Source organism: Sebastes fasciatus, chromosome 5 (genome assembly GCF_043250625.1).
Source record: "Sebastes fasciatus isolate fSebFas1 chromosome 5, fSebFas1.pri, whole genome shotgun sequence".
Classification (NCBI taxonomy): Eukaryota; Metazoa; Chordata; class Actinopteri; order Perciformes; family Sebastidae; genus Sebastes; species Sebastes fasciatus.
The window spans coordinates 7,249,386-7,265,763 of NC_133799.1; the positions used below are offsets into that span (position 1 = coordinate 7,249,386).

At 40.7% G+C, this 16,378-nt stretch overlaps 1 protein-coding gene across 8 annotated transcripts in view; it reads right to left on the minus strand.

Annotated features, from left to right (window-relative positions):
• csnk1g2b (casein kinase 1, gamma 2b) overlaps positions 1-16,378 on the minus strand; it is a 41,626-nt gene that overhangs the window by 4,807 nt on the left and 20,441 nt on the right. For 5 of the 8 annotated variants that reach the window (XM_074634813.1, XM_074634817.1, XM_074634814.1 and 2 more), the window contains exons 3-9: positions 14,554-14,623; positions 5,542-5,690; positions 4,859-5,093; positions 4,179-4,264; positions 2,577-2,661; positions 2,345-2,493; positions 1,281-1,364 (exon numbers count right to left, since the gene is read on the minus strand). In XM_074634813.1, coding sequence (XP_074490914.1) covers positions 1,281-1,364; positions 2,345-2,493; positions 2,577-2,661; positions 4,179-4,264; positions 4,859-5,093; positions 5,542-5,690; positions 14,554-14,623 — 858 coding nt within the window. The remainder of the gene's footprint in view (positions 1-1,280; positions 1,365-2,344; positions 2,494-2,576; positions 2,662-4,178; positions 4,265-4,858; positions 5,094-5,541; positions 5,691-14,553; positions 14,624-16,378) is intronic. The other 3 variants (XM_074634816.1, XM_074634819.1, XM_074634820.1) reach the window with 1 other exon arrangement.

Genomic DNA, 16,378 nt, shown 5'->3' on the forward strand with positions numbered 1-16,378 from the left:
GCCATGTGGTGGGAGGGGGTGAGGGTAGAGGAGGGACAAGGAGGAGGGGGAGTGAATGAAAACAAAAACAAAAAAATTATAGAAGACATCTCCCAAGCAGAAGCAGGCTTGTTAAGACAAACTATGTTAATAGAGGAGTAGAGGGAAGCAAAACTTTATGCGAAGCACAGATCAACACACTAATAAAGTCATGCAGGAGTAAAAGAAAACAGCCTTGATCACCTCAACTAGCATATTCAATATAACACGGACAATTATCTGTGATTGGATATTTGGGTAACAGCATTACTTGAACTTCAACCAGAAGCTCAATTTACTGTTTTATTTGATTTGTTATAAACATTGTGCTTTCAGTTGCAGAATTAAAAATGTACTTTTCCTCTTCCCGCCAACAAATATAACCTGTAACTACAGAGTCAGACGGCATGTTTTCTTTGGATGCAGCCGACTGTTTTAACCAGGATGTTACAGGTTTTCACAGTCATGAGCAACGTGCGTGGAGCTGGAGGTGGAGCTTTGCGAGCTTCAATAAGGTGGCAAGTTGTTGCCAAGCCAATCACGTTAAATGGAGGGCAGTAAAAAGAGGTTAGAGTCCACTGTAATAAGTCAATCATAAAATCTAATGTTCTCCCTGTCTGGCTTTACGGGAAACAGTGAGTCAGACTCATTAAAGTAAAACATTATTGGTACCATGATTTGAGTCTATCAGAAGGATTTCAAAATCATTTCTACTTAAACGCTTTAATTATTACCTCTCTACTAAACAAACAACGAAAACAAGGCTCGGATAGCATGCCAATAAAAAGAAAAAAAAAATCCGGTCAACACTTTTTCGAACATTAGGCAATGCTTAATAAGCATATAGCTCGTCATTACTGGTATGAACAATGCAATTTGCATTTTCAACTCATGCATGCAATGACTGAAGCTTAGAGTGGCAAGGTGTGAAGAATAAATTGAAGCCGAAAACAGTGCTTCGCTTCACAGCCTGCCTCATGATTGTGCATGTCGGTTTCATTTACTGGTAAAAAAAATCAATTTTGTACAAATCTTATTGTCTGACAGAGACTCCTCAGACTGTAGACAGGAACAGGAAGGAAGGACAAGGGGGAATTGAATGGCAGCCATTTTTCCCCAGGCAGTTGATTACACATGGACACACAACAGTAGTAGTTGCCTGGCAGAGGAACTTGAATGACAGGGTCGGCTGGTCGGTCACTTGGTTGGTAGGCAGATCGGTGGGTGTGGTGTTTGTTGTGTATTACTGCTGAGGACCTCACCTGGTTTTTGGTCTGCTGTTGTGCTTTGTCTCTGCTGCTGGGCTGCAGGGGCGTGTCACTGGGGATAGGGCCTATCGGTGTGGGCTGCAGGTAACACAACACACACACACAGTGTCAAAATTAAGAATCAATAGAAATGGTCTGCCAGTGCCTACATGAGTATTTTTGCTTATTGTGATGTCATTTCTTGGAGTATCTTCAAATGCTTCATATCCCTATAATCTGCACAACCTAAGCCACAAGGTAATGTAAGTCAATAAACCATGATAATTGATAAAAATGTGGAAATTGTGTCATAAATTAAAAGAAATACATAAAATATTACTAATTAAACACACAAAACATATTGATCCAAAAGATTTCTAAATGTAGAAACATGAACAAAATATTTCTTAACACTCCAGAAATGATTTGAACTACGCACATTTTTTTGTTTTTGAGATCTGCTCATAAAAATGAGTGTAAAGGCGTTTTGATAGTTTCGTTACATTCCACACATAACGTAATGATTTCATCACAAATGTACAGCATGATGATGTGAAAGACAGAAGCCTTGGGTTTCTGCTGCAAAAAGAATGAATAATCTACCTACTATGCTTTTTATTTTAAATCAATCTAAACATGATCATGCCAACAACCATCTCCCGCAGCCATTACGGGCTAATTCTCGGGCGCCACGGCGCATTTCACCACGTTTTGTACTGCGCATAACGTAATGAGGTCATCACGAGCGTACACCGTCACAACATGAAAGACAGAGCCTTAGCTTTCTTCTGAAAAAATGAATGAATGCTCTAGCTATTAAGGTTTTTATTTTAGATAGATTTAAACAGGATCATGCAAACAAAGGTTATTAAGGATAAAGAGAAAAACTATGGTGTTGAATTTAGCTAAAATGTAAAAATATATTTAGCACCCATAATGTGAGCAATTTTACATAACAAGGTTTGCAAACATTATTACAGCGAGAGCAATAAAGCAACTGCAGCCGTGAGACTAGACAGCCCAATCAAAGGATTTCAGAGGGAAAGGAGGATGAGTGGATTCGGTAAGAGGGCACTCACAAGTGATTTGCCGACCCAGTCATATTCATAGTCAAAGACATAGCTGTTCCTGTCGAACAGATCAGTGAAGAGCTTCCTCAAGTAGTCATAATCAGGCTTCTCAAAGAAGTCCAGCCTCCTCACATAGCGCAGGTAGGTGGCCATCTCTTCTGTAGCAAAAGACAACATCTCGTTAAATTCAAAGAAATGAAATAACACGGTAAACAAAAGGAAACTGGTTGGTTATACTGACCAGGGAAGCTTTCACAAAGCACTTCAATGGGCGTTGCTCGTTTGGTGTCTCCGATTTTCTGATACCTCTCCTTCAAAGTGTCGGCCTGGAAAGGAGACAGGAAAAATACACGTTACACTCTTAAATGTGAGCAAATACTCAGCTGCGGGTGATTTGAATGAATAGGTGTCATATTCAAATGTGTTGTATATTGGGCACTCAAGTTGCAGTCAGATGCAAATCGTCTGGTTAGTCATTCTGAATTCTTGACACAGATATGTACAGCACTGAGGGCTCGTGTTGGTGAAAATCTGCTTCGTCACTTTAGACTTTCACCCAGTCACCAGTACAATCTTAGACCACTTTTACCACAAGCTATGGCAGTGACTCAAAAAGGGACCTGTAGCATTACGATGTTTAAATAACAGTACTTGTCTCGTGTTCATTTTTCTCCAACCATCCCAGGACGATTCTTGTATTTGACAGGGGAATGGATCATTCTTGTCTGCTACAATATTATGGTACAGGTGGACATCACAGTGTCAATCTATAGACATTAAAAGACCCACTTTATACCAGTTGAATGCATCCAAAATGGTTGCACGTCACCCACTGCCTATCACACCCAATCCATCATTGTTGACTACCAACTGGGATTCATGAGACCAGAAAAACGCCGTCCACTCGTCAGCAGTCTAGTGTTTATAATTCTTAACCCGCTGCTCCACACAACAATGACCCTGGATTGTTTTACTCCTTCATTGTATCTTAATGCTAACTGTCATGTTGTGTGTTGGTGAGATCTTATTTTGGCCCGAGCCGCCCGACTTCCCCCACATTCATCTACCACAAGCTTCCTCCCACATAGCAAATGTTCAGATGCGGTGTCGTGTCTTCTAGTCTTTTCTGTGTACACCTTTGAAAAAAAAGCCCAGAAACTCTGCAGCTATAACCTGCCCTCCTGGTGCCTGTCATCACACCTTAGTCTCTTAGTGCTTTAAGCTCTTTCTCAGTAAACTGTTCAAATGCAGAGCAAGTGTGGAGGTGGATTTTTTTGTTGCATGTGACTGTTTATGAAGCAACACGTCTGCAGCTGCAAAGAAGAGCCCACAATTAGAGTGGCAGTCTTTATTTTTCTAGTAACGGACTGTATAGATTTGATTGCGAGCACTTATGGTGTAACCTATCATGAAAACATAAAGACACAGAAACTGATGACAAATAACTTTACAAATAGGAAGACAATATTAACTATTAGTTAGGATGTTAAAGAAGATAATCAGCTATATTTCTCTTTACTGTAGATTTGTAATGAAACCCAGTTTTAAAGAGTTTAAAGGTCTCAATAGTTTCTGTTGTCTGAGTCAGGGTCTTTCAGGTCCAACAAACAATACAGATACATCAGTGGGGAGACCTTGAAATGTCACCAGTGTGAGAGGATGATGTTGAAAACACCAGGCTCTCTGTCCCTAAGGTCATGTGGACGATAGGTATGAAAGAGATACTGTACTGGCGAGTGCAGCAGGAAAAGGTGAATCCCTATGCTAAGCATTAAGAGGATTACAGGAGTCTGATGTTAATCAGTATGTGCCAAGTTTTGGATGATGACAAACAATACGGTACCTTTAGGCCCTGCCAGGGGAGGCTACCTCGGAGGAAGTACATGAACATGTGACCCAGCGCTTCCAAATCATCCCTTCTGCTTTGCTCTGAAAGAGACCAAACAAGACAAAAATTAGGTTACCTTTATGGCCAGCTGGCAAGGTTAACAGGCAACTCAGCAGTAGGAAATACAGCATAATTATACAGGAGTTCAAATTAACCATGTACAGTTTAAAAGGCTATGATTAAGCTGGGGAGGGGGGCAAGCCTGTGCCATGGAGAGTCAACAGTCTGCAGGGTTTCTCTCACTGATTAGCACTCTGATGTGTAGAGGGGAAGAACTAATCAGTGAAATCACCTCCTGAGGTGATTGGTTAAAACATGCAGACTGTCTCCATGGCACATGGTTGGCCACTGCTGCCGTAGAGCAAAAACAACACAGTGAATAAAGAGGAGATGCTTCAAAATACCCAAGAAGTAAATCAGAAAAATCTTATTAAAAGGCAGATGAAATGAAGAAACACCTTACAGTGCCTTCTCCAATGGTTAAACAAATAACTGTTTAAGGTATTTGTTTATACCAACTGTGCACAATACAGTTAGGACATCTCCATTAAACTGAATGTAAATGCGAGCAAAGCTCGTCTATGCAAATCTAAAGGGCTTATCAAACCACAGCCCTGCTCCAGAGACTCTCTTACCCTTTCCCAAGTGTGTGTTGATGCTCATGTAGCGTGCCGTCCCAGTCAGACTCTTGTGCTCCCGGTAGGGGATGTGTTTTTTGGTCTCGGGGTCTATGTACTCTTTGGCCAGACCAAAGTCAATGATGTGGATGGTGTGCTGCCTCTTGCTTCCTGGCCGCCCAACCAGGAAGTTTTCTGGCTTCACGTCTCTGTATATCAGACTCTTGGTGTGGACGTACTCCATCCGTGTTATCTAGACGAGAGATAAACGGGTCAAGATTAGTCAATGGAAGTTTTAAAATACTCAATTATCCGGTCTGTTTTCAAACATGAGGAGAAAGTATTCTGAGTAGTGAGTACAAGGTGGATAAAAAAAAATTCTTTTAACCTGAGGATACACTTAAGAAAGACGCTTTTAGTAAACATCATACATTTATTACATATTACTTTCAGGTAAAGTTGAACATATTTTGATGAAATACAAAATTTTGTTTTGTTTTGAAAATCTGTATACGGATACGTACACTACTATGGTAGTGTGAACAATGCTACAATGCTTTGCATAAAGCACCTTATCATTCCCTCCGCTACATGTGTGTAATTTAGTCAAAGTTGCACTATATTTTCTGTATGGCTTGAAATCACAAACGCTAGCTCATCTAAATATAATTATCCAGCAGCGCTCCTCCTTCAGGCCTTACCAGCTGTATGGCTATCATGAGGACGGTCTTGAGGGAGAAGGTGCGGTCACAGAGGTCAAAGAGGTCCTCTAGACTGGGCCCAAGCAGCTCCAGTACCATGGCGTTGTATTTCCCACAAGGACCAAAGTAGTACACCTGAGGGATTCCCTCTGTGGAGACACATACACACAAATAAAGTTAGTGGACTTTTGTAAAATCTATTTAATGATCACAACATAATTGTTGCTATGTCTTACAGAATATTCTCTTTAACGGGCACTTTTATTCTTCTTGCCTGACGAGCACTTTTGTTTCTGGTGTGGACAGCAAATGTGGAAAAAAGCACCAGAAACCACTCAACCATGCAGTCGCTGAGAGATAAGGGTGCAGAGGTTGATGCAACTGCAAATGCACTGATATGTAATATGTTTCATTTTAACAACTAAGTTGTGTATACAACACTGCAGTGTTTTACTGGGGTATTGATGTGGCAACATGAATAAGCTGCTGAGGTCATCAGACCGTTGTGACATAAAAATGTGGTCAGTGTTTCTCTTTTTTTTTGTTTCCCAAGCTCCCGTTTCTTCGGTGTCATCTCTGCGTCGAATGTCCACAAACAATACAAAATGTTTTTACTGGCATTACCATGTACAGGATTTAAAACTTCACATTTTCTAAATATTGTCTCATAGTACAATACTAGTGTAATACGTAGTGAGGAGACATTGCAAGTGCAGCGAAAGGTGCATCATGTGCTGAACTTTGTCATCACCCTGGTTTGTTGATAACAAAGTGTGGGAGGAGACGCTTCACTTAGCAGCAATGACAAACTACACGTCAGTCGGCTTCCCTCAACAGGTTTGTCAGAAACAGGCGTGGCTTACAGTTTTTCCTCCAAAGTAGGATTACGAAAGGAAAGGCGTCTAAAAGAAACACCAGTGACGGTGAGCAGCACATTGTTAACAACTGTAAATAGCCTTTGCTACTAGAAACCACCACACCCATTTTTGTGGTAACGTGTATGACTTCTGAAGAATGTGGATGGATCACGACGTCAGTAGGTACCATCTTTACGTATATCAGTGTTTTGACAGTGGGAAAACACCACAGTATGTCCTTCTGATTGAACAATAAAGCACATACTCAGACAGTATTTCTAACTGTGCGAAACAATCATACTTACATCTGAAAATCACCAGGGCAAATTCCAATTTCTTAATAATTTGGTGCCACATTTGGTACTAAAACTCTCACAAAACAAGTCACAGTCGCCTAAAGCTGCTGTTTCTTAATGGTCTGCCTGCTACAGGCTGAACAGCTTTGTCACAACAAAGTGAACTGCTGAGGCCTGTGAGGAACCAGCATCGTATTTCACAAACACTTTAATAACATGCAACAGCTCACTGGAAAAAGACAAGTAATGCTACGTAGACACAAAAACCAGACTCATTTATCTGGCACTTTTAATCAGCCCTCTCACATTGAAATTTCAGAGGCATTTTATAACTCTCATGGACATTTTTGCCTGATAATATTCTGATCCACAGTCAGAAAAGTTGTAGCCTAACACTTCTCCCACGATCAAAACCACCAGGCTCTAGGTTCATAGTCATCGCTACCAGGTAGGCTTGTCGTGATAGTCGGTGTTACCGGTGTTACACGGTGGTCGGGCACACACCGATTACATTACGTACCCACCGCTCCCACTGTCGTTTTGCTTTTTTTTTACAGAAATAAAACCCATTTAGTTCATTTTGGTGCATCGGCGCGGTGTTATCAATAGATAGTTGGACGACAGACACTATAAACTGCAAGTGAATGTGTCTGCTCTGTACGGAGTCTCAGCAGAGAGCAGCATGAGTCATATTTCACACACATGGGATGAGAAAGAGTTGACAGACAAGACGATGGCGGAGGATTTGGTGTCGAAACGAAAAGCAAAAGCTCCTATTTGGCAATATTTTGGATTTAAACCCAATGCTATAAGGGAACCACAACATTAATGAGGCAATCGTCGTCAGGAGGACGGAGTGGTCACAGCCGGTGTGCGCGTTGGAGCAGATGTTAAAGATCAAAGTAAGCGCGCTACAGATATTTAACGTCATCTTTTCTTGTAAAATGTCCGGTGTAAATCGGTAACATCGGTGTTGTCACAAGTTTATTAACCGCTGGGGAAATTTCCTCACCGTCACATTCCTACTACCAGGTTAGTCCTTGTCGAGTAGATTCTGTTACCTGGAAGCCATCCCGGGACCATTGAACCACGCCGAGGTGCAAAACGCCTAGTATCTATCTACATGCAGGCCGTCTCCCTGAAAGCTCACTAACCATGAGACACCACATCAGTGTTGTAGATAAAGAGAGTCAATGAGATTAAGATACAGGTACAAAAAATGGGAAAGAGATTGAGAGAATGGCCAAACACATTTGTAAGAAAAATTCACAAATGTGTTATAAAGATAAATGAGAGTTGAGAACGGGAAGTATTCAGTTTGGATTGTGTGACAGCTGCTAGCCGGGGGACGCAGAGTTTACAGTTGGATTTACCTGATTTACCCCCCAACATCAGTCCCACAGATGCAAACTGACACACTTACTCATGCACACATAAATACACACACCTGTCTGCCCTTTAGGCTTTAGGATTTTCCTGGTAATGAAGCCCATGACAGATGAGGCAGTGACAAGAGATCACTGGGAGAGCTGACTCATCATAGCTTGGCCCAAATCTAGAGGGCATTCAAAGCATAGTCATCCCAAGAGGAAAAGCACACAGTCTATTATAATCTTCAGCGAGCAAAGACTGGTGTTTTACAGCAGCTGTAAGCACCAATCATGAAATGGCTGGTGGAAAAAGCCCAGAGCACATCTTTTGGGGTGATTCCTGTCTAAACTATAATATACACTGTGATATAACTTGTCAACAATAGCTGTGCAAAATAGGATATGGGATGGTTGACACAAACTCAGCCATAACAACAAAACAGCGGAATTACTCTCAAATGCAATACATTTTCTCTAACAGGAAACGGCGAGCACTTCAAAAGCGACAGAATGATGAAGCACGCCTGCCAACCATCATCTTGATCAGGACACAATTTTGTTCTCTTCAAAAGCTAAAAGGCCAAACAAACCATTTCAGCAGTTGGCTTCTCTCAATGATAGCCAATAAACAAACTAAATCAGTTCTGTGATAATAAACGTCTCTAAGTCTATTATATAAAGTCATATTAAAAAAACTAGGGATGTCAAAGTTAACGCGGTAATAACGCATTAATGCAAATTCGTTTTAACGCCACTAATTTCTTTAACGCATTAACACAATCGATCTTTTGGAGGTTGTGGGGGGCTCGGTTTTAAAACTAGAGTGAAGATACTGGTATCATATGAAACTATAAAAACCTAAGGAATCCATTGGTACCAACCATGTCATACCATTTTCAAAGGGGTCCATTGACCTCTGACCTCAAGATATGTGAATGAAAATGGGTTCTATGGGTCACACACACAACAGCGCCTTCGAGATGTTGGGTTTGTTTACCTATTTCAGAGATCCTTTATGAATTTGTTTGAGAAGAGGATTCACTCGTGGGGGAAAAAACTGAACTGAATTTCTATCTTTTGTTGTTTATTGCTAAATCACTGAAAAGTGGTGCTTTTTTATTGACGTCAAAATATAACATTAGCATTTTAAATAAATATTTAATGGTCTAATGGTCTGTTACCATGTTTGCAATCTGAGGATATATATAGAGAGCGTGTGTGTGTGCGTGTACAGCCTTACAGTCATTGAGTTATACCTGAGGAATAAAGTCTCATAAGTTTCCTTTTTTTTTTGGTATCAATTGGGTATCGAGAAAAGTGGAAATTCACTGGTATTGGTATCGACTCCTAGATGTCTGGTATCGTGACATCCCTACAGCCAACTGTGCTCAACATTATGGGATATGCTCCGGCTTTCATTGCAAGCCAACGTCAGCGGTGCTCTGACCCGCGCTGTCTTGACAATTTGAGACAATCCAACCTATTGTATCTGCAGGCAGGCCTTCTCAGGCGACACAGTAAGAGGGGAGGCTGCATCATGGCAGCTGAACACAATGTTGCCCTACAATGAAATGTCAGACTTAAGGGCCAAAGAGGAGAAGGCTGGAGAAGAGAGGAGAGGGCAGGGAATGCGTATTAAAGATTTAGATTATGGAGTCAAGTGCACGGAGAGAAGAAGAGAAGAAGTGACTTCCATTAGGCCCAGCGCTATGGAGATGTTCTCACTAGGCTGAAATGTGATCAGCGGTTGGGCTTGTACAGACTGAGCCTTGAGCTACAAATGCAACATAGCTCATAAGTACAACAATCCTGCAAAACACCATAGGGCTGAATAACTAGTGGGGGAAAAAAATAAAACAGCAATACTCATTTTTATTAAGTTAATAATTAAATCTACCAGATATGTGCAGCTGCACAAGATATCAGTCAAGCAATGAATGGCTGATCTTAAACTAGGGCAGGTTTTCTCTCAGTCGACACAGCACTCTCTTTATTCATTGCGAGCAAAACCAGTTACAAGTAGGCTAAATTAAGTTATTTATCAGATGGACTAGACTGTTTGTCTTTAAGATTAGTCATAAGCAAGCCGTCATTCTTTATGATGCAGTTCGATGGTTTTTGTTCCACAGTTGGCCTAATTTAATTTGCTTTCTGACATTGCATCCTCCTTTCAATTTATGACTACTGAACATACATTCATTGAGATGTAGATGCTGAAATGACTCATCATTGAGTCCTACTAACAGACATTTAGCAACCATTAAAAAACATAGTAGTGTGAAATACGGGTGTTGCTATATACAGTACTTAATAAATGAAATATTGATATCATGTCATGCCATCATATCATGAGAGCTGCTATGATCGGTGTTGTTCTGTAGTTTAACGAGAGCGGCGCTGAGCCAGAAAGTCTGCATTCATTCAAAATCCGGCAACTCGGCACCTTCCAGCAGGGTTATGTGGAGTTAGTTGTGTGTATATTTGTGTTTTAGAACGTAACCGCCGTGAAACAATCAGGAAATAAAATGTTCCCACTAATGGTTGCTCTCTCTCTTCAGTCACTCTATAGCTCGCTCCACCATCAGTGCTCTCTCTCTCTCTCTCTCCCTTGCACCTAGACTCGTATAAATATAACCTAGGATAATCCTGGTACTTTGTATCTGTAAAATTATCCACATGGTATGCATAAGAATCCATGATTTGCATGAAATAATATCATCAACACGGACCCTGTGCCACTGACACGGCATACCGTGCCCTCAAAAGCCTTGATGGGGCTCATGAATATTCAAAGGCGTGCTGATAACCATCACTGAATACCCTATATGTGACACTAATTACAGTAACATCCATGCAATCATGCATCCATCCATGCAATCATGTATCCATGACTGCATGAGCTAAATCGGCCCGTGAAACACAGTTAAATGAAAGTTGGTCCATAAAAACAGCACAACATCTCTGCAGCCATTCCTGCAGACTTGCTTTACTATCACCAGCACATTTTAGTTTTGCTGCTATTACTACCAAGAACAACTGAAATGACAGGTCTATTGTCAATTTTCACAAAAATCTGAGAACTGGGAGGCAGGACTCCCAACTGCTGGGATCTGTTCAGGACAGGAGAGAATTAACAGTGTGCAGATAAGCTCCTCCTGGGCGTTAAGCGCTGAGTCGTCCACGCTGTGACATATTTGAGGCTCTTGGGTTGTGCAGGGCTAACAGGGTCACATGTCCCCATTTAGCAAAGTTGACAACATAAGTAGATTTAATCTATCGCCTTGACTCCTCCCATGCTAGACAGTCAAGTGAGCCTTTCTGTCATATCATCATGGAGTAGCCAGTCATCAGCTGGAGATAGCCACCCCACCCCCCATATGATAGTCGCCATAGGTCAACGTGAAACCACTGGCTATGTATGAAGATGATGACACAGAGCGTGCAAAAAATATTTACCGCTATGGATTCACTGTAGAGTATAATAGAAAGTGTATATTATATTCCTGTAAAAATATCATAAGAGTATCTTCTTTATACATCATGATCCAAATCTAGGCTCTGCTTCTGTCATTCAGAATATTTACATTACATTACTGTGCCTGCCGATTTTAGTGAAACTCAGAAAGTGAAGTGAGTCATGTCAATCTTGTACACAATGTTGACTTGCAGTGCACATCTGTATAAGGTGTGCAGCAGCAATCATAACGAAAACCATGTAAATAACAGAGTTCATTTCCGTATGCATTTGGAAACACTTACATGGCATCACATCAGCTTGTTCTATTATCTAACCTGTACATATCACCTGTCTCTAGTTGCGTGTAAGGGATAGGAATATTTGCACATGTTGCACAACCCCAGACTTCAATTAATAGGAGTAAGGCTGAAGGTCAATAGTGGTATCAATGGAAAAAGGGATGGTCAGGATGTGTTTTATGCATCAGAGGAAACAACCAAGGCAGAGAGAGACAAGTCTGGACTAGAGGAATCCTCTGCTATAACCAGGCAAAATGGCACAGCAGACGACAATTACAATACTGCTGAGTTTATGTATGTGTGTGCATGCATTGTGTAAGATTTGCTCACAGATAAGAATGACATATTAAAACAAAAACAGCCATAAAGAGAAGGAAAAAAATAGGCCACACCCTGTTAGCAATGCACGTTAGAGAGTTCCCCTGCAATCTGCAGGCAGCACACAGTCAATCAGGGAGGCAGAGGATACTGTGGCTAGGGAAGCCATCCAAGTAGACACACCATAATGGCCTGCCTACTTGTAGAGGGCCATCTATAAATAGTCAAGGACTGCCCTAATGCCCCACCTCCTTATCAACCGTGGAGGGCTTTTGCTCTGGCACAAGGAAGCTGGCACGTGTCACTAAATTAGACCACGACACACACACTTGTCAGACAGATGAGGATCACTGCAGCGAGAGAAACGGACCACTTGCAATAGTCTTATAATGACAAACCCAGCACACCCATATAAATATACTTTATAACATATGAGTTTTCAAATTGACAGTATATTGTTATACAGTGATCACCATGTAGATCACCACTGTCGCACAAATTGTTATTTTTTTTAGATACTGTTCAGATATTCACATATATTATTGTTGGCATATGATGTTATCATGTTAATAATACAGGTGATGTTGCCAACAAAATTCAAACCGTATTGGATTTGAAAGTGTGGTTCAGCTGGCCCCTCCTAATCATGACGAAATAGGAAAGACTCCGTGGTCTACTACGTATGTTGACCCCAGTTGCCACACCAAGTATATAAAGCAGAAAACTGGCTAACCATACCAAGTTAGCCTACTTTAGGCTCAATTGTGTTATAAAATGAAAATTGGGAATTGGTACTTGTCCTGCATTTACTCAGCTATAAAGGTCTGGGAGAAAAGACAAGGACAGAACTGATGGGACATGAAGGTGTGGGTGGTTGCAGAGTGGGAGAATGCACAGACCTCTTGTCTACTTCTTCCTCTTGTCAGTTTGAATAAGTAGCAGGGACATGTTTGCATATGGTGTCTGAATTAAAGACTGAGCATGAGTGTCGTGAGCAAACCAAATCAACACATTCATCTACACAAACGTACACAAACATGACAGGTGAGCCTTTCCAAAAAACAGCCAGCCAGGCAGTGCTGTGTAAGAAAATCAAGCCCCGGTCCCTCCCAACCATCTGACTCTGCCTTCCCTCTCACCCTCTGTAACTAACTGACCAGCCAGACCAGATCAAAAGAGCTGCTGCCCTGGAGCCACAGCTATGCATCATAGCACATTACCATGTTGTGGGGCAGTGCTGTAGGAGAGGAAAGACTCTGGGTACCGTAGAGGTGGGATTAGAAAAGAGGAAGCAGGCTTTCATAGCATCCATTGGCTCAAACAGATGTGGAAAGACACACGCTGTGAAATTTTGCCTCAAGTAGAATGGAAGCTTTTTGGAGTTGTTTTTGTGTGTCTGTTTCCTCAATGTTACATATCCACATTCGAAAATGCATCTTTCCCTCTCCATTTTTGCTTTCCATCCAAACCACACTGGCACATTTCACAAGAAAAAAAACTGTTCTTTTCCTGAATAGATGCTGTAAATCTGAAAACTGAGGTCGCACATTGCAGTGCAGAAAAGAAAACTAGGCTAAGCTCTTCCAAAATGAACACGATCTGTGCTAATTGGATAATTACAGAGGAAGGTAAATCATATTTGTACTAAAAAAAAAATGAAAACCTGATTGGACGAAAAGCTGCACAACAACTAAATTACAGACCTGGCATTTAACGGTTAAATTAAGTATTCACTCAAGTCCATTTTTTCAAAATAAAAGGCAGAATGGTAAGGTATGATCACATTTGTTGCATTACAGTATAAACTCCTTGATGTAAATAAATTGTTTCACACAAGCTATATACCAGTGGCATGGCATTGAAAAAAAAATCCACTCAGCTGATTAAAAATCATCATATTTAGCCAACTCCATCGGAGTGTCGACATTTTTATGGATTAAAAATGGTTGCCTCCACCAACCAGTCAAGTTACAGTTTACATCCACGGCTTTCCAAAATGTCATCACCTCATCAGTTTATCCTATTAGACATTTGTTTGAAATTGTCATATTTAGCATATGAATTCTTGAGTTATGGAATGTGTTTTGTGAGGTCATAGTGACATTTGACCAGCAAAATCAAAAATGGTCCTCCAGAGTCCGAGATCAGAAATGCTTCCATAGCAACGGTCTGTCAAATAACAGACCGTAGAACGCCGTGATTTCTTCAATCAGGATCAAGTATTCAACAAAGCCATGTAATAAACAGTTAACACATTTATCCACCTGCACACGATTGTCTCTGTCTGTTTCCGAAATATAAAAGTCAGAGTTTTCTTTCCCCCCAATCTAGTGTGAAAAGGCCCATTCCCATTTAACTCATGGTTATGGTGCTGTGTATCAGAGACTAATAATCTACAAGCTGTATGACTCTTACCTGAATTTCCCAACTGTTTGTAAAATCTATACTCCAAATGGAGCTGTGGCGCCCTGGACTTTATAGGTTCCTGAAAGAGAAGAGAGAAGAAAGAAAGAAGGGTGAGTGTTAAATATTACATAGCTCACAAATTGGATAACGCACAAAGTCAATATTCTTTATCTAGGAAGTTGGTTGTTTGGCTCAGTTAACCCTGTGGGGGGGAAATTATTCTCAATGGAGAAAACAGAGCATTGTGTATTTGTAAAAAAAATAAAAAATAAAAAATAAGTTATTTTGAAGCATCAATCCTTGAATGGCTTCAACACAAGTACAAGACAGTAGTTTATGAGTGACGACCTTGCATACACATCAACAGGATTACCTCGGCCTGCAATTAACTTAAATACTTACCTTATTTCAATGCCTAATATAAGTTGAATTAAGTATCAGATCAGACTTGTGGGGTGTGAGAGAATAAAGAGCATTTCCAGCTGGTGAGCAGCAGGCTTTAGTGATGACATGGCCGATAATCAACCCACTGGGACATATTGTTCATTATATCGCTAGCTACAGCTTTACAACCTCAAATGTAATCTGATTAACCCCACTCTTATGATGACAAGGGCATTATAGACAAACGTGAAGAGGATAGAACAAACACACACCCAACTTAATTCCTTTCCTTAATCTTCAATAGCTGTGCCACAGACTGTGTTAAAGCCCCTCGACCACAATAGCAGTATGCAGTCCCCCTTTTCACACTCTGCCAACCAATACTGGCTTTACATGGGTCTAAAGAAGTACGTTATCCTGTTTGTCAAATTGATAGAATAACCTCTGATACAGCCATACATGAGATTTACCTCTATTGTAAGACCTTAGTATCCTATATACACATTCATGCAACTTCTCAAGAGGTGCGTGAAGTGAGATTAAATCTTAAAAGTTGTTTCCCATGTGCAACTCATTCCAAAGCACTTCTATTTTAAATTATATAAACTAAAAGCTGAAAGCTGTTAAGCTCCCACATTCACTCCATTAGGCCTTTATTAAATCAGGAGCATTTTGTCTTCTGTTGCCCTCCTAACACGTAGGAGTGCAGCGCACAAACAAAGTATGAGCCGTGCTCAACACAATAAGGGACTTCCTTTTCCATCCCTTTGTGATGGCCGTTCTCAGTCCTATGGGATGTGTTCTGTGGTTTCACTTCAAGGTTCAATCAAAAGATGGTTAATGGTTTATTTATTAACCAACCTTGCTTTACGGTGTGCCAAATTTCCCACATATAAACTAGGGCTGGGACAATACCTACAGTGACTCCCAATTCGATACTATCACGATACTTGGGTGCCCATTCAATATGTATTGCGAATTTAAAATATTGCGATTCTACGAGTATTGTGATTTGATATTACAATTTATTGCGATTTTTGTTAACTTTTTTAACACTAGACCATGGGAAAAGTTGAATCATACACTTCTAAGGACTTTTACTTTGGACAATATCTAAATGAATAGAGTAAAAATGTTTGATTTTCACATGTTTTGGGGGTGAAGGAAGAGAGACAGAGCTGGAGCCCTGTGGTCCTCTCTGTGTTGTTGGGATTACCATTCCAACACATCTCTCTGTTTTAAGTGGGAGGGTCTGTGTCAATGTAATCAAACACCTGATTGGCTAATGATAATGACCAGTTTTGTATGTTTGCATGTCTTCTGAGGGAGGGAGCTGCATTTGCAGGCAGGGAACCACACCTTTTCTGTTATTCTCAGTTTATTCGCTATGATGTGTTTATCTGTTGTTAATCTACTATCTCAACACTTCACAATACTTGCATTTTAATGT